General features: G+C 48.9%; 1 protein-coding gene and 1 pseudogene across 1 annotated transcript; both read left to right on the top strand.

The window, feature by feature from the left end:
- The first annotated feature begins 788 nt into the window (after nt 1-788).
- On the top strand, nt 789-4,203 carry LOC120673906 (protein disulfide isomerase-like 2-2). The gene is made up of 11 exons (XM_039954947.1): nt 789-1,083; nt 1,770-1,854; nt 2,025-2,122; nt 2,215-2,270; nt 2,467-2,584; nt 2,688-2,715; nt 2,838-2,929; nt 3,143-3,299; nt 3,384-3,508; nt 3,630-3,729; nt 3,823-4,203. Exons 1-11 carry the CDS (start codon nt 908-910, stop codon nt 3,889-3,891), a joined length of 1,104 nt encoding a protein of 367 aa, XP_039810881.1. The 5' UTR covers nt 789-907; the 3' UTR covers nt 3,892-4,203.
- Nucleotides 4,204-6,524: 2,321 nt separating this feature from the next.
- LOC120675556 lies at nt 6,525-8,859 on the top strand (annotated as a pseudogene).
- Nucleotides 8,860-17,077: the final 8,218 nt, after the last annotated feature.

Here is a 17,077-nt window from a genome sequence, read left to right as displayed (position 1 = left end):
TGTAGTGCGGCGGTGCAAGAGGCGAGGCGGCATAGGAAGGTGGTGGCGGTGCACCGGTCGACGGGCGGCACAGCGAGCGACGCGGCCGCGTGGAACTCGTGCTGCGCACAGGTTCGTGCGCATGCAGCGCGTGGGGGCGGCGGGACGAGGCAGCAGCGGCGAGCAGTGCGGCGAGCGGCGCGGCCGCGTGGTGCGCGGGGGGGGGGGGGGGGTGGGGGGGGCGCACGCGTGGGCAGGGGCGCGCGTGGGCAGGGAAAGGAGCACGGCGTGCGGGGCAGGCGAGCAGGGGAGGGGAGGCCGTCGTCGTGCTGCGCTTGCGTGGTAGGGCGCGGCAGAGGAGAGGGAGGAAGAAGGGAGAGGGAGGGAAAAAGAAAAAGAAAAGAGAAAAAGAAAAGAAAAAGGATTAGAGAAAGAGAGAGAGAGAAAAAAAGAGATCGCGCCGGCGGATTTCGCGGCGGCGACCGCGACCGGACGAGCACGCGTGCCGGTCGGGCTTGACGCGCGAAACGAGGAAAAACAGGGAGACGAGACGGCGATTGGATTCGGATGTCGGGACAGGTTTTTTGGTAGATTGGGAGATTGGGCGGGGGACGATTTCGGATGGATTGAGCTCAACAGTGAAAAGAGATTTGAAAATATTTTTAACGCGTGATTTATTTTGGTAAATTTTCGGGCTGTTACAATTTGGGAGCAGATAGGTAAGATATTTGAAAACAATTTGGTGTGAAATCCACTCAATCAAACAAGACCCATGAAGCTATAGATCTACGCTTATACGTTACTCAATCAAATAGGCGTATTTCTGATTTATTTTTGGAGGATTATTTCTGGTTTAAAGCGACATGTGAGCAGGAGACTTGGCTTTGCCAGTTTTGCCTAAACCTCCTCCCTAGACCAGAACACAGCCATGGCGATCTCCCAGATCTCCCGCGGGGCCCTGGCCGTCCTCGTCCTCGCCGCCGCCTTCGCCGCCGCCCCGGCCGCGCTCGCCGACGGCGACGACGTGGTGGCCCTCACCGAGTCCACCTTCGACAAGGAGGTCGGGCAGGACCGCGGCGCCCTCGTCGAGTTCTACGCCCCCTGGTTCGCATCATCCCCCTTCTCTCCCGGATCGACGCACGATTTAGATGGATCGGCTCGGATCGGGTCCGTGGTTGGGTTGGGCAGCGGATTGCGGAGTCTAGATCTTCACGCACCTGATGGGGTCGGTTTAGCTGCTGCTGGGATTGGGGGATGCTGAGGAGGCTGTAGTTCTCGAGTTGTTCCGATTTGGGCTCAGAAAGTCTGGTGGGTGCTGTTTTTTTGGATTTTCTTTCTAGGAGCACCCTGTAGTTCCGGAGTTTGGATCTTCGGTTTTACTTATCTTTCGGTATGAATTGATCGGGCTGTGATTAAATTTCTGCACAATTGGTAAAACTAATCCTGAATTCAGTTGAATTACGAATCATGAAGGTTTGTTCATTTTTTTTGGGTATCAAACACGGACCTGAGATTAGGATCTTAACCTCCTCACTGTAGGATTTGTTGCCGTAAACTGGAAAATGTCCTTTGGGGCGTGCATTTGATAGTTTTTTAGGGAGGTTAGAAGATCTAGCTGGAATTACTTACGGTTCCTTAGATACTACATGCAGCATAGTGCTCGCTTGTTAGTGAATAGTTTAAACTTCTGAAAGTTAGTACTGCATTTGAAATTGAGTGTTTGTGTGTATCAGCATTTCAGCACCTAAAATAATATCTGATCTAATGCTCTGCCTATTTTGTTTGTTCAGGTGTGGTCACTGCAAGAAGCTTGCTCCTGAGTATGAAAGACTTGGCGCAAGTTTTAAGAAAGCTAAATCCGTCTTGATCGCAAAAGTATGAAATTTTATGCCTCAATCCCTGATATAAATCCTATGCCACAAAGGATGGACTGGAAAGTGATTGGCACTTCGTGCATTCATAATCATGACAATTAATTGCCTTCTGCAGTTTGTGGTTTAATAATATCATCGGACTTATTGTTGAACTCTAATTTCTTGTTTTAGGTTGATTGTGATGAGCACAAGAGTGTGTGCAGCAAGTATGGAGTTTCTGGTTATCCAACAATCCAGTGGTTCCCAAAAGGATCCTTGGAGCCAAAAAAGTGAGGCCACACAATATTAAACTTTCCAGGGCTTTCTCCGTTTTCCATGGTTTATGACTTATGACTCATGACAAATTTCTTTGACAATTTAGGTATGAAGGACAACGCTCTGCGGAAGCCCTTGCTGAATTTGTTAATACTGAAGGAGGTATCAATTTAACCCTCTGCAGATTCCTTTGAATTTGTTATTTTAACATGCACACTTCTTGATCTTCGCACTGCTCTTTGTTTAGAAAGTAACAAAACAATTTTCAAGTTTTCAAATTAGCTATACATTATGCATTATTGAAGCAGTCACATTATGCTAAACAAATGTCTAAACGTATGTGGGTTCTGGCTTTCAGGCACAAATGTAAAGCTGGCAACCATTCCTTCAAGCATTGTGGTGCTCACCCCAGAGAATTTTGACTCAGTCGTCCTTGATGAAACCAAAGACGTCCTTGTTGAGTTCTATGCCCCATGGTAGGTTTCTAGGTGGTGTTAACTTACAGATGGTCTTCTGCACCATGAATCCCTGAACTTTTCCTGCCGAATCTAGTTAATTGCGTACTTTTTTGCTATACAGGTGTGGTCACTGCAAGAGTCTTGCTCCGGTTGGTACATGAGTCTAGCTTGAGTTTATGCTACATATTCTATTGCAATTTTACTCTTGCAGGCATCTTAGCGATCTATTTCATCTCTGGATGTCTAATTGTATTCTTCTATTTCTTTTCAGACTTATGAGAATGTGGCTTCTGTTTTCAAGTTGGATGAGGGAGTTGTTATTGCAAACCTTGATGCTGACAAACACAGGGATTTGGCTGAGAAGTATGTTCTTACATCCAGAAATGATTTATCTACAGATATTTCCCTGTTTGTGCTATCTAGTATGGTGTGTGGGCTTTGATGTTATTTTCCTGTGAATACAAGTATTCATGTGCAACACAACATGTAACACGTTCATTACCCTGGCTTGCTCTTCTGTATTCAATGAATACTTTACTGTACACAATTGTCTATAACTTGTGATGCCACTTTCAGGTATGGAGTTACTGGATTCCCTACGTTGAAGTTTTTCTCAAAGGGAAACAAAGCTGGTGAAGATTATGATGGTGGCAGGGACTTGGGTGACTTTGTCAAGTTCATTAATGAGAAGAGTGGTACCAGCCGTGATACAAAGGGTCAACTCACCTCAGAGGTTTGTGACATACTCACAATACTGCATGGCTGCACATTCAGGCAAAATGCTAACTCTGGCCATGCTCTGTTTGTTATTTGTTAGGCTGGCCGCATAGCAAGTTTGGATGCCTTGGCAAAGGAATTCCTTGGTGCTGCCAGTGACAAGCGGAAGGAAGTCCTTGCTAGTATGGAGGAGGAGGTAGCTAAGCTCAGTGGTTCTGCTGCCAAGTAATCACTCGCCTCAGTAACTTAATTTTAAGCTATTTAATGATCTCATTTCATGTTGTAATAATGCTATCAGTTTCGTGAGTAGAATTTTCATTGAATTTCCCTTGGTTACTCAAATCAGGCATGGAAAGGTCTATGTAACCATCGCAAAGAAGATCCTAGATAAAGGCAACGACTATACTAAGAAGGAAACCGAGAGGCTTCAGCGCATGTTGGAGAAGGTGGGGAACGATTATCTCAATACCCAGCTTTTGTTGATGTGTCCCATCGGCCAGATTTGGTTACTCATGTTTGTGGTCTTATCCTTGTTGCAGTCCATCAGCCCCTCGAAGGCAGATGAATTTACCGTCAAGAAGAACGTTCTTTCAACATTCTCCTCCTAAGGCAACGGCTGGCTCCACTTTCGCGTTTCAGATATAGGCAAAGAGAACTGCAAGTTTAGGGGATGTGATAATGAGAGTTGATTGTTGGTAGAACTAATTTTGGGGCTTTCCCACGAGCATACCTGATACTTTATCATTTTGTGGTTCGCAGTTCTTTTCGGCGCACTTACATGTTTTATTACGTAGCACTATAGTTTACTTTTGGATGGAGAGAAGAGATGGAAAACATTGTGACTACAGAACAGGATTTTTTATTCCAATAAGGCTCACTTTATGGGCTTATATACGAGCTTGGAAAGCTGAATGCGGCCAGTAACCTGTTTTGAGATGGTTTACCGCATTTTTTAAGAACATTTTCTGGAGAAACAAACATCACATCATCGAAGTTACGGAGTAGTGTTGTTTTCAGTATGTGGTGGTCGATTGGTTCTGGTACAATCTAAACATTTTCAGTAAAAGTGGAAAACAGCACGCGATTGAGAATATTCTAGTTTCCGCGGCCATTGGTTGATCGTTTCTGACCCGCCGAACCCCGCCTCTCCTGTCGGCTGAACTTCGCACACTGCCTTCCTCTTCTCCTTGCCTCGTCCTCGGCTGCACGACACAGGCCCTCCTCACCCTTTGTGGCATCATCCTCGCAACAAGAAACCGTCTCCACGCCGTTCCAGTTGTATCCTAGCAGCATTATTTCCATCGCATGCCGCGCACTGTCGCTCATCACGTCATCTTCCTCGTACCCGTTGCCCAGAGTGGAGTGAATTGACGCAGGCGGCCCTAGGGTTCATCGATCCCCGTACCCATCCGCACATTCGTTGTTGATTGTTGATTTCCATCGATATCACTTCTCCTCGCTCTTCAACCCGCTTTTTTGCGTGGGATTATTTTGAGGAGCGATGTTCTAGCAGGTCGATTCCCTGACATCTCTGCGTCATTCCTATGTGTAGCCTTTTGATTTGCCTTCTGTTAATCCATAGGTGGCCGAATTTGAAGCACTTTTAATATTATTTGATCCCAAATCTGCTTTGTTTGAAGTACTTGTAATATGACTGTGTATATAAATTGTGTGTGTGTGGTCTACACACACAATTTAGAGAGAGAGAGAGAGAGAGAGTTATTGTTATGATGAGAAATACGAATACAAATGCTAGATACGAATAACGACAACAAATATGAATACGAATTAATTAAAACTAAAAGGGAAAAGAAAAGAAATATAGGTAAACAAGAAAACAAGAAAGGAGCACTTAATACTGGTTGTTAACACTAACGGGTACTATATTGCCGCACCAGGTGCCCCTGCGTGGCAGTTTAGTGCCGGTACTAAATAGTTTAGTGCTGGTACTAAACAACGCTTATTAGAACAGGCAGCCTGACTGTTACGAAGTGCACGTGCGCTTAGTACCGACCAGATGGTACCAGGTGGAGAGCCGGTACTAACTAGGGTTCTTTCCGGAACTAATAAGTGTTTCTCTAGAAGTGGCAGTCCCAGTACTTGAGATGTATTCTTTCTTCTCCAAATGATTAAGCCAATGAGGCCGCTAATAATCATCGTCTACGCATCGTCGTCCTTCCGCTATTCCACTAGGAGAGCGATGCTTCTTCAATTCTGGTGACCACATGCTAGTTGATGAAAATTCGGTTTCACTCACTTTCCCGGCCTCACATGATTACGCCACCTCTGATCTCATCTGACAAACAAAACACAGCCATTCGTACTCCCAATTTTGTCCTCGAGCATGCAATTTGACCATTTTGACTCGATGATTTATCTTAGCAGCAAGTTTGCATATCTTGCTGTTTAATATTGCTAATGTGATCATTTATTTTTTTAATAATAATAATAATTTTCTGGGCGCCCTTCTGTGCCCTTCCTCTCGTTTATGCAAAATCATGGTGCTTTTCTTTCTGGTAGATTTCAATCTCTCAGTTTTCAGGCATGAGCATTTGGGTTGGGCCAGCCCCAGCCATGGGCCTATGGCCTCAAGCTCAGCCCGCCCGGCAGAAATATTGCACAATTTTAGGCAGAGAGATATATGATAAGTAAATCGGGAAAAATAAGGCCCACTAAAAAGGCTTACACATATTTTTTTCACATGCAAAACTGATTATGTTTTATCATGCAAAATTGCTAAGGCCTCAAGGTCCGGCCCTAGGCACGAAGGAATCAGAGCCCTTTGTTGGTCCGACCCAGCCCGCAAAATGCTCGGAGCTCAAAACGAGGGCTGAAGTGACCGGAGTTGTTGTTTCGGAATAAACAAGAGTAGTACAGTAGTCTTCTGGAAAGCCTGCTCTCCAGTAGTCAACTTGGATGTAGTCAATTCGCCTTGATTACCGAGTTGTTCTATTAGCAAGCAAATATAGTGGCCAGTACTTTTGCTTTCTCTAGAAGACCTGTCCCCGTAACTTCAGCTGCTGACGACGGCTTGTGCTGATGCGCAAGTGGCTAATTGCCCGCCAAGATCACTGACTGTTCGTGGTGACATCAGTTCTGATCTCAGCATCAGACAAAAACCAAAGCAAGCTAGGAACTAACCGTGTCGTTCTGGAAGCCCGGCCTTTGCTCCCAACAATCCTATCCTATATATACTTGTCCTCTCCATGGATCAGAGCACGCCTCAACACAGCCGAAACATCTTCAGCTCACATACTCTCTCTCACACACACAACCAAATCAAGGGATCAAAAAATGCATGGCTGCCTCCATTGGTTCAGTCTTGGGCGCCCTCCTGGTGGCGCTCGTCTCGACGCTGCTGATCAGGGTGCTGTTCCTTCTGGTGTGGAAGCCCTTCACCGTGACCAGGTGGTTCAGGGGCCAGGGCGTCGGCGGCCCGGGCTACCGGTTCTTCGTCGGCTCCGTGCCCGAGATCAGGAGGATGAAGGCCGCCGGGAGCGAGGTCGTCCTCGACGCCGGCTCCCACGACTTCATCCCCATCGTGCAGCCGCAGTTCCGCAAATGGGTCGCCGATTATGGTATATATATATATATATATATATATATATATATATATATATATATATATATATATATTCAGTAATCGATCAATAATGATCCTCTTGACAATAATTGTATTTTGTCTAATCTGATTCACATTATTATTACGTGTTGTGTGGTTCAGGGAAGACATTCCTGTTCTGGTTCGGGACGTTGCCGACCCTCTGCGTAGCCGACGTCGACCGCGTGAAGCAGGTGCTCGCGGAGAGGACGGGCCTGTTCCCCAAGAATTACCTCAATGCCAACCTGGAGGTGCTCCTCGGCAAGGGCCTCGTCCTCGTCAACGGCGAAGACAGGAAGCGCCACCGCAAGGTGGTGCACCCGGCCTTCAACCTCGAGAAGCTCCAGGTCGACTGATGATGAGCAAGCAAACCTTCATTCCCTGAACAACTTAACATAGTGTCTTCTTTTCGCTAACTTGGTCGTCTCTTCCGCAGGCGATGTCCGTGGTCATGGCGGGCTTGGCGGAGCGGATGATGCAGCAATGGCAGTCTCAGATACAGCAGGCCGGCAGCCATCAGGCTGAAATTGAACTGAGCAGCGAGTTCTCCGAGCTGGCTTCGGATGTCATCGCGCACACGGCCTTCGGCAGTAGCTACAAGCAGGGCAAAGAGGTCTTCTCTGCGCAGAAGGAGCTCCAAGAACTGGCATTCTCGGCATCGCTTGATATCCCGGCTCCTGGTTGTTTAAGGTATAGCATATTCAGACAATCTACCTGTAAATTTGGAATGCATGCTACTTTGTGAAAATCTGAATCACTAACCCATGATTTATTATTATTGCCTTGCCTTTGAAATTTTGAATACATGAAGGAACCTCAAATTTCCTACCAGCAAGAGGAGCATGCGAGTTCAGAATCTGGACGAGAAGGTGAGGAGCATGCTCATGGAGATAATCCAAGGGCGCCTTGCTGAGAAGGACACCAAAGGATTCGGCAACGATCTGCTCGGGCTGATGCTGGAGGCCCGCGCTCTGGAGCAGGAAGGGCACCAGATGCTCACCACCCAGGAGATTGTCGACGAGTGCAAGACCTTCTTCGCGGGGCAGGACACAACCTCGCACCTCCTCACCTGGACCATGTTCCTGCTGAGCAGGCACCCCGAGTGGCAAGAGAAGCTAAGGGAGGAGGTGCTGAGAGAGTGCGGTGATGCGGTGCCGAATCCTGACACGGTCGCCAAGCTCAAACTTGTAAGTAAAACTCTAAATCTTTCCGAACAACTTTCAGTGCTCAAATGCAGTTTACCAAATTGTACAAACAACTGCTCGATTCGACATTGATATCCTATCCTTTGCTGTTCAGGTTAACATGGTTCTTCTTGAATCGTTGAGGCTCTACAGCCCGGTGGTGTTCATACGAAGAGCTGCGGGTTCAGATATTCAGCTCGGCAGCATAAGGGTGCCCGAGGGAACCCTGCTCTCGATACCGATCGCGTTGCTGCACCGGGACAAGGACGTCTGGGGCCACGATGCCGACGAGTTCAACCCTGCCAGGTTCGAGCACGGCGTGTCCAAGGCCGCCGCCAACCACCCCAACGCCCTGCTGTCCTTCTCCCAGGGCCCCAGGGCCTGCATTGGGCAGAACTTCGGGATGCTCGAGGCGCGCATCGGGATCGCCATGATACTCCAGAGGTTCTCCTTCGATCTCGTATGTCCACGCGCCCAAGGAGGCCATCACCCTGATGCCCAGGTTCGGGCTCCCCATGATTCTGAGGAACCTTCACGAGTGAGTGAGATGGACCGTAGAGATACTGAAGCGGTCACAAATGACATCTTTATTTGCTACACGGTTTGTATAACAAATAAACAGGACGCTTGCTTATGGCTGTTTTGGTATGTGGTGCTTTTGTATGCCTGTACTACTTGCTTTACTATGTAGACACATTTCTGTTTGCTTTCTTATGCAGATTGTAATGAATAAAACACCTTGGCACTTGTCAGGGAGACTACCTGTGGGCAATAATAGTTTGTTTCCTATATACTCCCTCCGTTCCAAATTATAAGTCGTTCCAAAAATCTTGGAGAGTCAAACCATCTCAAAATTTGACCAAAATTATAGAGAGAAACACAAAGATTTATGACATCAAATGGGTATACTATAAAAATATAGCTAGCAAAAAATCTAATGATACTTAATTGGTATCATAAATATTATTATCTTTTTATATAAATTTGTTTAAACTTGAAAAACTTTGACTCTCCAAGATTCTTGGAATGATTTATAATTTGGAACGGAGAGAGTATATCATATATGTATGACAATTTGATTGCAGAATGTTAGCATTCATATGTGCTTTTTCCTCTATCGTTTATTCATTTTCTCTGTTTATTTAGATATAGTGTTGTACCAATGTTATTCGAGTTAGCAGACACTTTTGAACATTTTTTTGCTAATTATATGCTTCATATGATTTTTTCTGGTAATGTTTTTCCACAAATTCATAAACACGATAATGTTGATTGACCACAATAACTGAATGGTCAAGATGGACTGTGGAAACTTTACTCCCTCTTGGTATAAATACTTAACGCTTTGGCCAAAATCACATCAAACTTTTCAAACTTTGATCAACAACAGTTTTGAAAATATTTAGTTTCAGAACATGAAAATTGTATGCCTGATTTCTCTTAGAATAGTGGTCAAAACTAAATCGAATACCATAACAAGTCAATGGTGTCAAGTATGCACATTTTCTTGCAGAGTGGTAGCATTCGTATGTGATTTTTCCTCTGTCGTTTATTCGAGTTAGCAGAAGTTTTTGAAGATTTTTTTTTGTTGCTATTTCTATCCTTGATTGAGTCAAACAGGAAGAGGAAGACTACTGTTAGGTCCCAAGCACAGGAGCAGGCACAGCCCAGGCCGGTGATCACGTGCTACCGCCGGCGCCGTGGCCCAAGTGGCTAGGATTTTGTTATTATTTTCCAAAGTGACTTTGCATTGTAAGACAAGGGTATAAGTATCCCTAGACCAGTTTGGAATAGGATTAAGCAGGCAATGATCTTGATTGCCGGCCTCAAGGGGCCATCCCGAAACTCTACCCGTCTCTGCGCTCTCACCGGTGCTGCCGCCCTTAAATGCCTTAGCGCACATCTGCCGCCGCCCACCGTGCTCTCACCCTCCTTCCTCCTGTCCATACAATCTACGTAGTCGAGGTAGGATCAAGGATCTTACTAACCTGGTATCAGAGATGCCAGGTGATGATAAGGCTAAACCCTCGGCTCCCATCCCACCGCCGACCCCTGAGGAGCTCGCCGCCATGATGACCAAGGTGCTAGCACGTCTGGATCGCCTGGACGTGCTGGACGATGTCCAGAACCGGTTGGCCTACCTGGAATCGTGCCATGCCCCCTCCCCGGCCGCCGTTTCCATGCACCCGCTCTTCTCCTATGGGATGCCGTATGGCTCGACGACCTTGGCGGGTACGTCTACTACGGCCGCCTCTACCACATCCTCGGCGCTGCCGGCAACGTCGGCCCTTCGGCCTGCCGATCACAAGCGTTCAGTTCCCCCGCTCGCCACCGCAGCTTCCACTGGAGTTTGACACCCCACCATGGATCCCTCCCGGAGTGACCGGTGCAACCATGTGGGGGGGGGGGGGGGGCAGCACCCAGGACCGCTTGGGGTCCCTCGCTCTAGCAAGATCGATTTCGCCACCTACGACGGTGCAAAAGATCCATTGAACTGGCTCCACTGTTGCGAGCAGTTTTTCCGAGGGCAGCGCACACTGGCCTTGGATCGCGTCTGGCTCGTTTTGTACCATCTGACCAGGGTGGCTCAGACTTGTTACTATGCCCTTGAGCAGGACGAGGGCATTGCCATCGTGGGAGTGCTTCAAGGAACTCATCAATCAATGCTTCGGGCGGCCATCCGCTCCAACCGCCTATCTGAGCTGGCGTGGTTTCCCTTCTAGAGCTCTGTCCAAGATTACTAGGAGTGTTTCAACGCCCTGGTCTGCCACACACTAGAGCTCCTAACTAGCCAAAAGGCCGACCTCTTCATGGGTGGTTTTGCAAGACCACATCCAGGTCGACGTCAAACTATGGGTGCCTCAAACCCTGTAGACGGCCATGCACTTGGCTCGGGCCTTTGAACGTCAAGCTGCGGCCATGACGACTGCACCACTGCAGCACGCGGGGCGTGCACCCTAACGCCTACCCTTACCACCGCCGGCTGCGCCACGCACGGTGCCGGCTCTACCTGCACCACCGTTGCGGCCGTTCCGCCACCTCACGCCTGCCGAGATGGTGGAACGCTGCCACCAAAGGCTATGCTACAATTGTGACGAGCCCTATGTGTCAGACCCGGGGCAGCGGGACTGCTTATAGGCATAGAATATTCTAGAGTAAGGGATAGCTCATAGATGTACCTTACCTCTTTTGTAACTACCCGAATAGGTGTAGAACTAGCTCCAGTACAAAGGAAACTACCCGATCTTGTTGTAATAGGACTCCAACTGTACTCGGCTAGGACTTTCCATGTACCCATGTCCCCCCGGATATATAAGGGCGGGCAGGGATCCTCTCAAAAGACATTAACACCTAAGGCAATACAAACCACCACACAGGACGTAGGGTATTACGCAACTCGCGGCCCGAACCTGTCTAAATCTTTGTGTTCCTTGCACCATCGAGTTCCAGAGCAGCCGATCCCTACCTACAAACTTACTGCTAAGGGTATCCATGAGCAGACTTGGCGGTAAACACCGACAGCTGGCACGTCAGGTAGGGGACTCAGTGATTTCATCGGCGAGTTCAATGGCCACTTTCGCTTTCAGCACCATGACGCTTCCTCAAGGCGCCACCTTCGTCTTCGACTCGTGGGTCTACGTCGCCAATGGTTTGGGTGGCTTTAACAGCCACCTAACCAATCCACCCATGCTAAAGGAAGCCACGCCGGAAAGTCTCAGCAAGCTTGCCGGATCAGATGATCAAGGCGTCATGTTGCTTCCCGACCTCGCTAAGGAGATCGAGATGAAACTCAAAGACAACTCGGGTTCTACTCGGACTCAGATTGATCTCAAACCGATTTCTACTCAGATTGAGACTCCTCTTGCTCAACCTCTCTTTGGGTTAAGCAATACGTCATTTACTTACAAACAGATGATTAGATCCATCTACAAAAGTAGCTTGGATCGTCTCCTCCACGTCGAGAACCACTTAGTCACCGCTAGCCGGAAGGCACCCGTCTTCAACCTATATCCAGATCCAGTCGAGTCATCACAGGACAGCTTGGACTTCATCACCAGTGCGCTGGCAAAAATCCAACTCAAGTCCTGCAAAGGTCATACCCTCGCAGAACTACTCGATAACTTTCGAGAAGTTGCCAGCATTGATGATCTTCCGTTTCAACACGGCACTCCCCTTGCAACCGAGAGGGAGACGGGTTCTGGGGAAACCATCCTAGCTGATTGCGAATCAGACCTAGAAAGCTTCTCCCCCGAACGTCTGGTTCCGGTGATCATCCAACAAGCCGGAGGTGCTCCTAGCCAGCACTACCCCAATGAAGCCTTGGATCAGATTTCAGAAGATAATTTGACCCAAGACGCTCCACAAGATGAGGATGAAGCTACTCGCACAGCTCGCAGGGCAAGAAATCAACGTAAAGGAGAACGCAGGGTCCAAGCTACTGAGCGAGCTCGCCTTCCCCCACATAACCTCAACAACGAGTTCAACAATGTCGCGGATCCAGTCTTCAGATCCCTAATTGCCGCAATGACAGAAGCAACCCTGTGGCTCATGCAGATGCCTCAAAACCTGGAGATGGAACGGGTCATACACCTTGCTAAGAACGCTATTGAACAACTCGAGAGACAAAACCCATTGTCCTCGCTTCATGGCACTCGGTCGAGGGCCACCGCAATAGTTATACCTCAAGCAAGCCGTACTCCTGGAGGCCATCATTGTCAACAACAGCCAAATTAGCAAAATTAGAGGAACCAGGAGGACCAGGAAGTCGCAAGCTTCCACTGCCCCAGGGATGGCCAGCCACGGGCAAACCAAGCTTGCAGAACATCATCAATGCAAGACCGCGGGCACAACAGGGAAGAAGTAGCCGATTCCATAGTGGACGCACGGGACATCATCAACGCAAGACGCAGATCGTAGCTTGCAGACAACTCCGATTGCTTCCAAGCCCTCAGTAGAGTCTTCGACAACGTCGAGTACCCGAAGGACTTCAAACCTAGGAACATCTAAAAGTACGACGATAAGCAAGACCTTGCTCAATGGTTACGATTATACTCGACCGCTGTTAGTGTTGCAGGAGGAGACACCAACACCAAGGTCCTCTACTTCCCGATGGCCCTAGAGCCCGCACCCCTCACGTGGCTTGAGAGCTTGGCACGCGAGTCCATACACTCATGGGATGATCTCAAGAAGGCCTTCATCAACAACTTCCAAGGGTCGCTACATCGAGTAGCTACCCGACACGCCTTGTCGATGTGCAAGCAGGAGCAAGGTGAATCGATCAGATCCTACGTCAAGCGCTTCTTCGACACAAGAGCCACCATTCCCAACGTCGCCGACGATGATGTCATCGACTACATCCAAAGCGGCATTACTGTCCAGTCTCTATACTGTGACTTTGGCCGCAACCGCCCCAAAATGGTAGTAGAGCTACGTGACATGATGCAACGTTGGGCAGATGAAGAGGAGCAAGAATGCAGCCGCTTCCCAAGCCGTAACAACGACAACAATGGAAAGCGCCACAACGACCATGGAGGCCCCAGCAACCAGTGGGATCCCGCGCGTAAGCGCAAACTGGATGACACTGTCGGTTCTATGGATCGCACCCTGCATGGTAAGAAGAATGATAAGCCACAGGATCAGTTCGATAAGATCCTTCACAACAAAAGGTGCCCAATCCACCCCAAGAGCAACCACTCAATGTGGGAGTGCACGATCCTGCGCAAATCCTTCCAGTCAGCACCTTCAGATGCTCCTAAGAAAAAGCAGAACAAGGATGATGAAGACGACAAAAAAGAGCCCGATGGGTTTCAACAGCCGCAAAACATCGTCAACGTCATATTTGGAGGAGATCCTAGCTCCTCGAAGCGAGCCCAGAAGCTTTTACTCAGAGAAATCCTTTCAGTTGAGCCAGCAATTCAGAGGCCACTAAAATACAGCGAGGTCCCCATCACCTTCTCTAGGGAGGATCAATGGACCAGCTTCTCTGATCCCGAAAAGTTCCCGCTAGTACTCGACCCAGTTGTCCAAGGATCCAAGCTCACTCGAGTACTCATTGATGGCGGCAGCGGGCTCAACCTGATCTTCGCGAGTACATTGGCCAAGATGGGCCTCAACTACATGAGCCTACTGACTCCAAGCAAGGCCCCATTCTACGGCAATGTCCCCGGAAATTCTTCTACACCGATTGGCTCAGTCACCCTCCCGATCACATTCGGTACAGAACAAAACTTCCGGACGGAGTACATCAAGTTCGAAGTAGCTGACTTCGAATCTGTAACACCCGGTTTATAAAAGAACATAAACCGAGCAATCATATACGTGCCAGGATCAAGTCACACGTATATACAACAGAATGAACAGTATATCATAGCACATATCACGTAAAAAGATATAATAAAGCGAATACGAATGTTATTTATTACAATAATGACAAAAATGTCTGATACAGCGGAAGCGAAGTACAAAATACGAATAAAGCTCTCCGAAGCTGAAGCAGGGTGCCACAGGGACGTCGACTGGGAGACGAAGCACCTAGAAGTCCTCGTAGTCCTGGTAGCGCTGGACGAACTCCCTCGAGTCGGCAGGAACTGAGCAGCAGTAGCGTAGCCAAGAGGAAAAAGTAGAGAAGAGGCAAGAGTGAGTACACAACTTGTACTCAACAAGTATAACACAAACTATGAGGCTCTAGGCTGGCTGACTCAACTGCATTAGCTTTTAAGCGTTGGCAAAATTTTATTGAAGCTATTTACTACGAGTTGATGAATTACCATTAACCCAGTTACATAGTAATTAGTCAAGTTTAATCATGTATCTACTGAGAAACCAAACCAAAACCAAGCCACCGAGGTAACCCCGAGAAGCACCTCCCTCGTCGGAAGGAGATAACTTCACTAATCAAAAGGAGGATCTGGGCCGCTCATAACCGTGAGCACGGCTAGTATACCAGTTTTACACTCTGCAGAGGTTGCACATCTTTACCCACAAGTCGTGAGCTACGCCAGTTGTTCATCACACTTCCTTAGGTGAGATGGCCAGCGACTCACTACGAGGCCTTTAAAAAGAATCTCGTTGGTAAGGCGTAACCGCGAGAGTTAGGTCGGCGACGATGGGGCCCACCTCCGGGGGTACAAGCACAGGAGCGCAATCCAAGCACAGACCAAGCCGGAGGAGCAGGGACCATTGAAGCTTACTACTCTTGCCCCGCAGGTAAGTTACTCCAAACCAAAAAGATCTAATTATTACGCCAAGTCTATCCCATTCTAGCCTTGTGGTAGCGCTGTTGTCCCAGGTTGTCGCTCTATGAACCGGTCCTTATGGAGAGTGGCCAACCAAGCACTAAGCACCGTGCTAGCCCCCTAAACCATGTTTCTAACAAAAGCCAATTTTAACGAGACGTGAGCCACTCAAGCCACACAGAGTGCCACTCTCAGAATTAAATTCAAGTAAACCATTAATCAATTTAATTAAAAAGGACCAAAAATGTGTTATAGCGCAGCAACCTAGCACAACTAACCAAAATGCAACCCAAAGGCATATATAAAGGATATAAAGTGGCTAGGAAATCCTTAAAGGCATACAATATTAAAATGCAGTATGAAAATGTATTTAAAAGTGATGGGTTGTTCATGTTACACTTGCCTTCCTCGTACTGCTCCTGCTGCTGCTCAAAGTGATCGGAAGACGGCTGCTCCTGGTACTGGTACTGAGGCTCCTCAGATGGATCAACGTCTACTCACGAACACATGGCCAAAACAATGCACGAAAAAATAAGCATACAAGCAAACACTAACAAAAAGCTAAGAAACAGTACATCAATACATAAAAACAGCGCACTAAACTACTCTGATATTGTTCTACGCGTTACAACGATCGCGTGGATATAAAGAACGCTAAAATCGGAGCTAAAACGCATAAACTAGGCCAAAAACAAGTTCTAGGGGCTTATTTGTAAGGAAAACAGGGTTCCAGGGCTTTTCTGCTAAAACCGAGGACTAAAACGTAATTAAAGGATAAACCTAGGGTCTAACGCGTAAAAACAGCAGCTATGGACGGCGGGTCCTATTCCTAGAAAAACCAGGGGGTTTCGTGTAAAATTCTGGGCTTGACTGCAATTATTTCTAAACAGAAGTGGATCGCGGGTTGAATACCAGGTAACGCAGGGTCTCTTTTGCAAAAGTGCCGGCCGAAGGGGTATGTTTAGATCTGATCCGCCGGATCTGGATCTGAGGGCTAGGATCTAACGGGCCTGAGTTCTAATCTCGAGCGCCCGTTCCTGATCGGACGGCGCAGGGCAGTTGGTGCGTGGGGCGGCGGCGGGACGCGCCGGCGGCGTGCTCCCGCGGCGGGGGATCGCCGGCGTGTGACGTTTCTGGGGTTCCCGAGCTCAGATCGGCCTGGGATTTGGTCGTGGATGTTTCCCGTGGCATGCGTAAGGCACTGGAGGCCGCAGGGAGGTGGGTCAGGGATTGGGTGAGGCCTGCGGCGGAGCAGGGCCGCCCTGGCGGCCGGAGGCTCGCCGGCGTCGCGTATTTTCGCGATTCCGAGATGGGTTTTGGGCGCTACTGGGTCAGGGCGCCTGCGTGAGACACGGCAAGGCCACCGGGGTCCCTGCACGGGGCTACGGGGCAGCGGAACAGGGCGCGCCACGGCAAGGCGGCTCGGCGGCGCTCCGGTGAGAGTGTTCGCGAGGGACAGAGGGGAGCTACGGCCTAGGCTTGCCTAGAGCTAGCGCAAAAAGGGAGAGGGGAACAGGGCGGAGCTCACCAGAGGTTTGGAATGGCCGGCGGCGCGGCACAGCGAGGTCGACGGCGAGCTCGGGCGGCGGAGCAGAGCGGGGGCGGCTAGGGTTGGGTAGGGTTTCCAGGGGGGTGCGGCTTGGGCGTTTAAAGAGGCCGGGCGGAGATTGCGGCGGGGCGCAGCGGGATAAGGATCCCGGCGTCCTCGCCGGTGATCTCGGGGGCGCTGTTTCGCGGTGGGGAGGAAGGAAAGGGAGAAAGGGAGCCGCTGACG

Source organism: Panicum virgatum, chromosome 5N (genome assembly GCF_016808335.1).
Source record: "Panicum virgatum strain AP13 chromosome 5N, P.virgatum_v5, whole genome shotgun sequence".
Taxonomy (NCBI): domain Eukaryota; kingdom Viridiplantae; phylum Streptophyta; class Magnoliopsida; order Poales; family Poaceae; genus Panicum; species Panicum virgatum.
The sequence above is the reverse complement of the archived record's forward strand: the minus strand, read 5'-3'. Positions and strand labels throughout refer to the sequence as shown.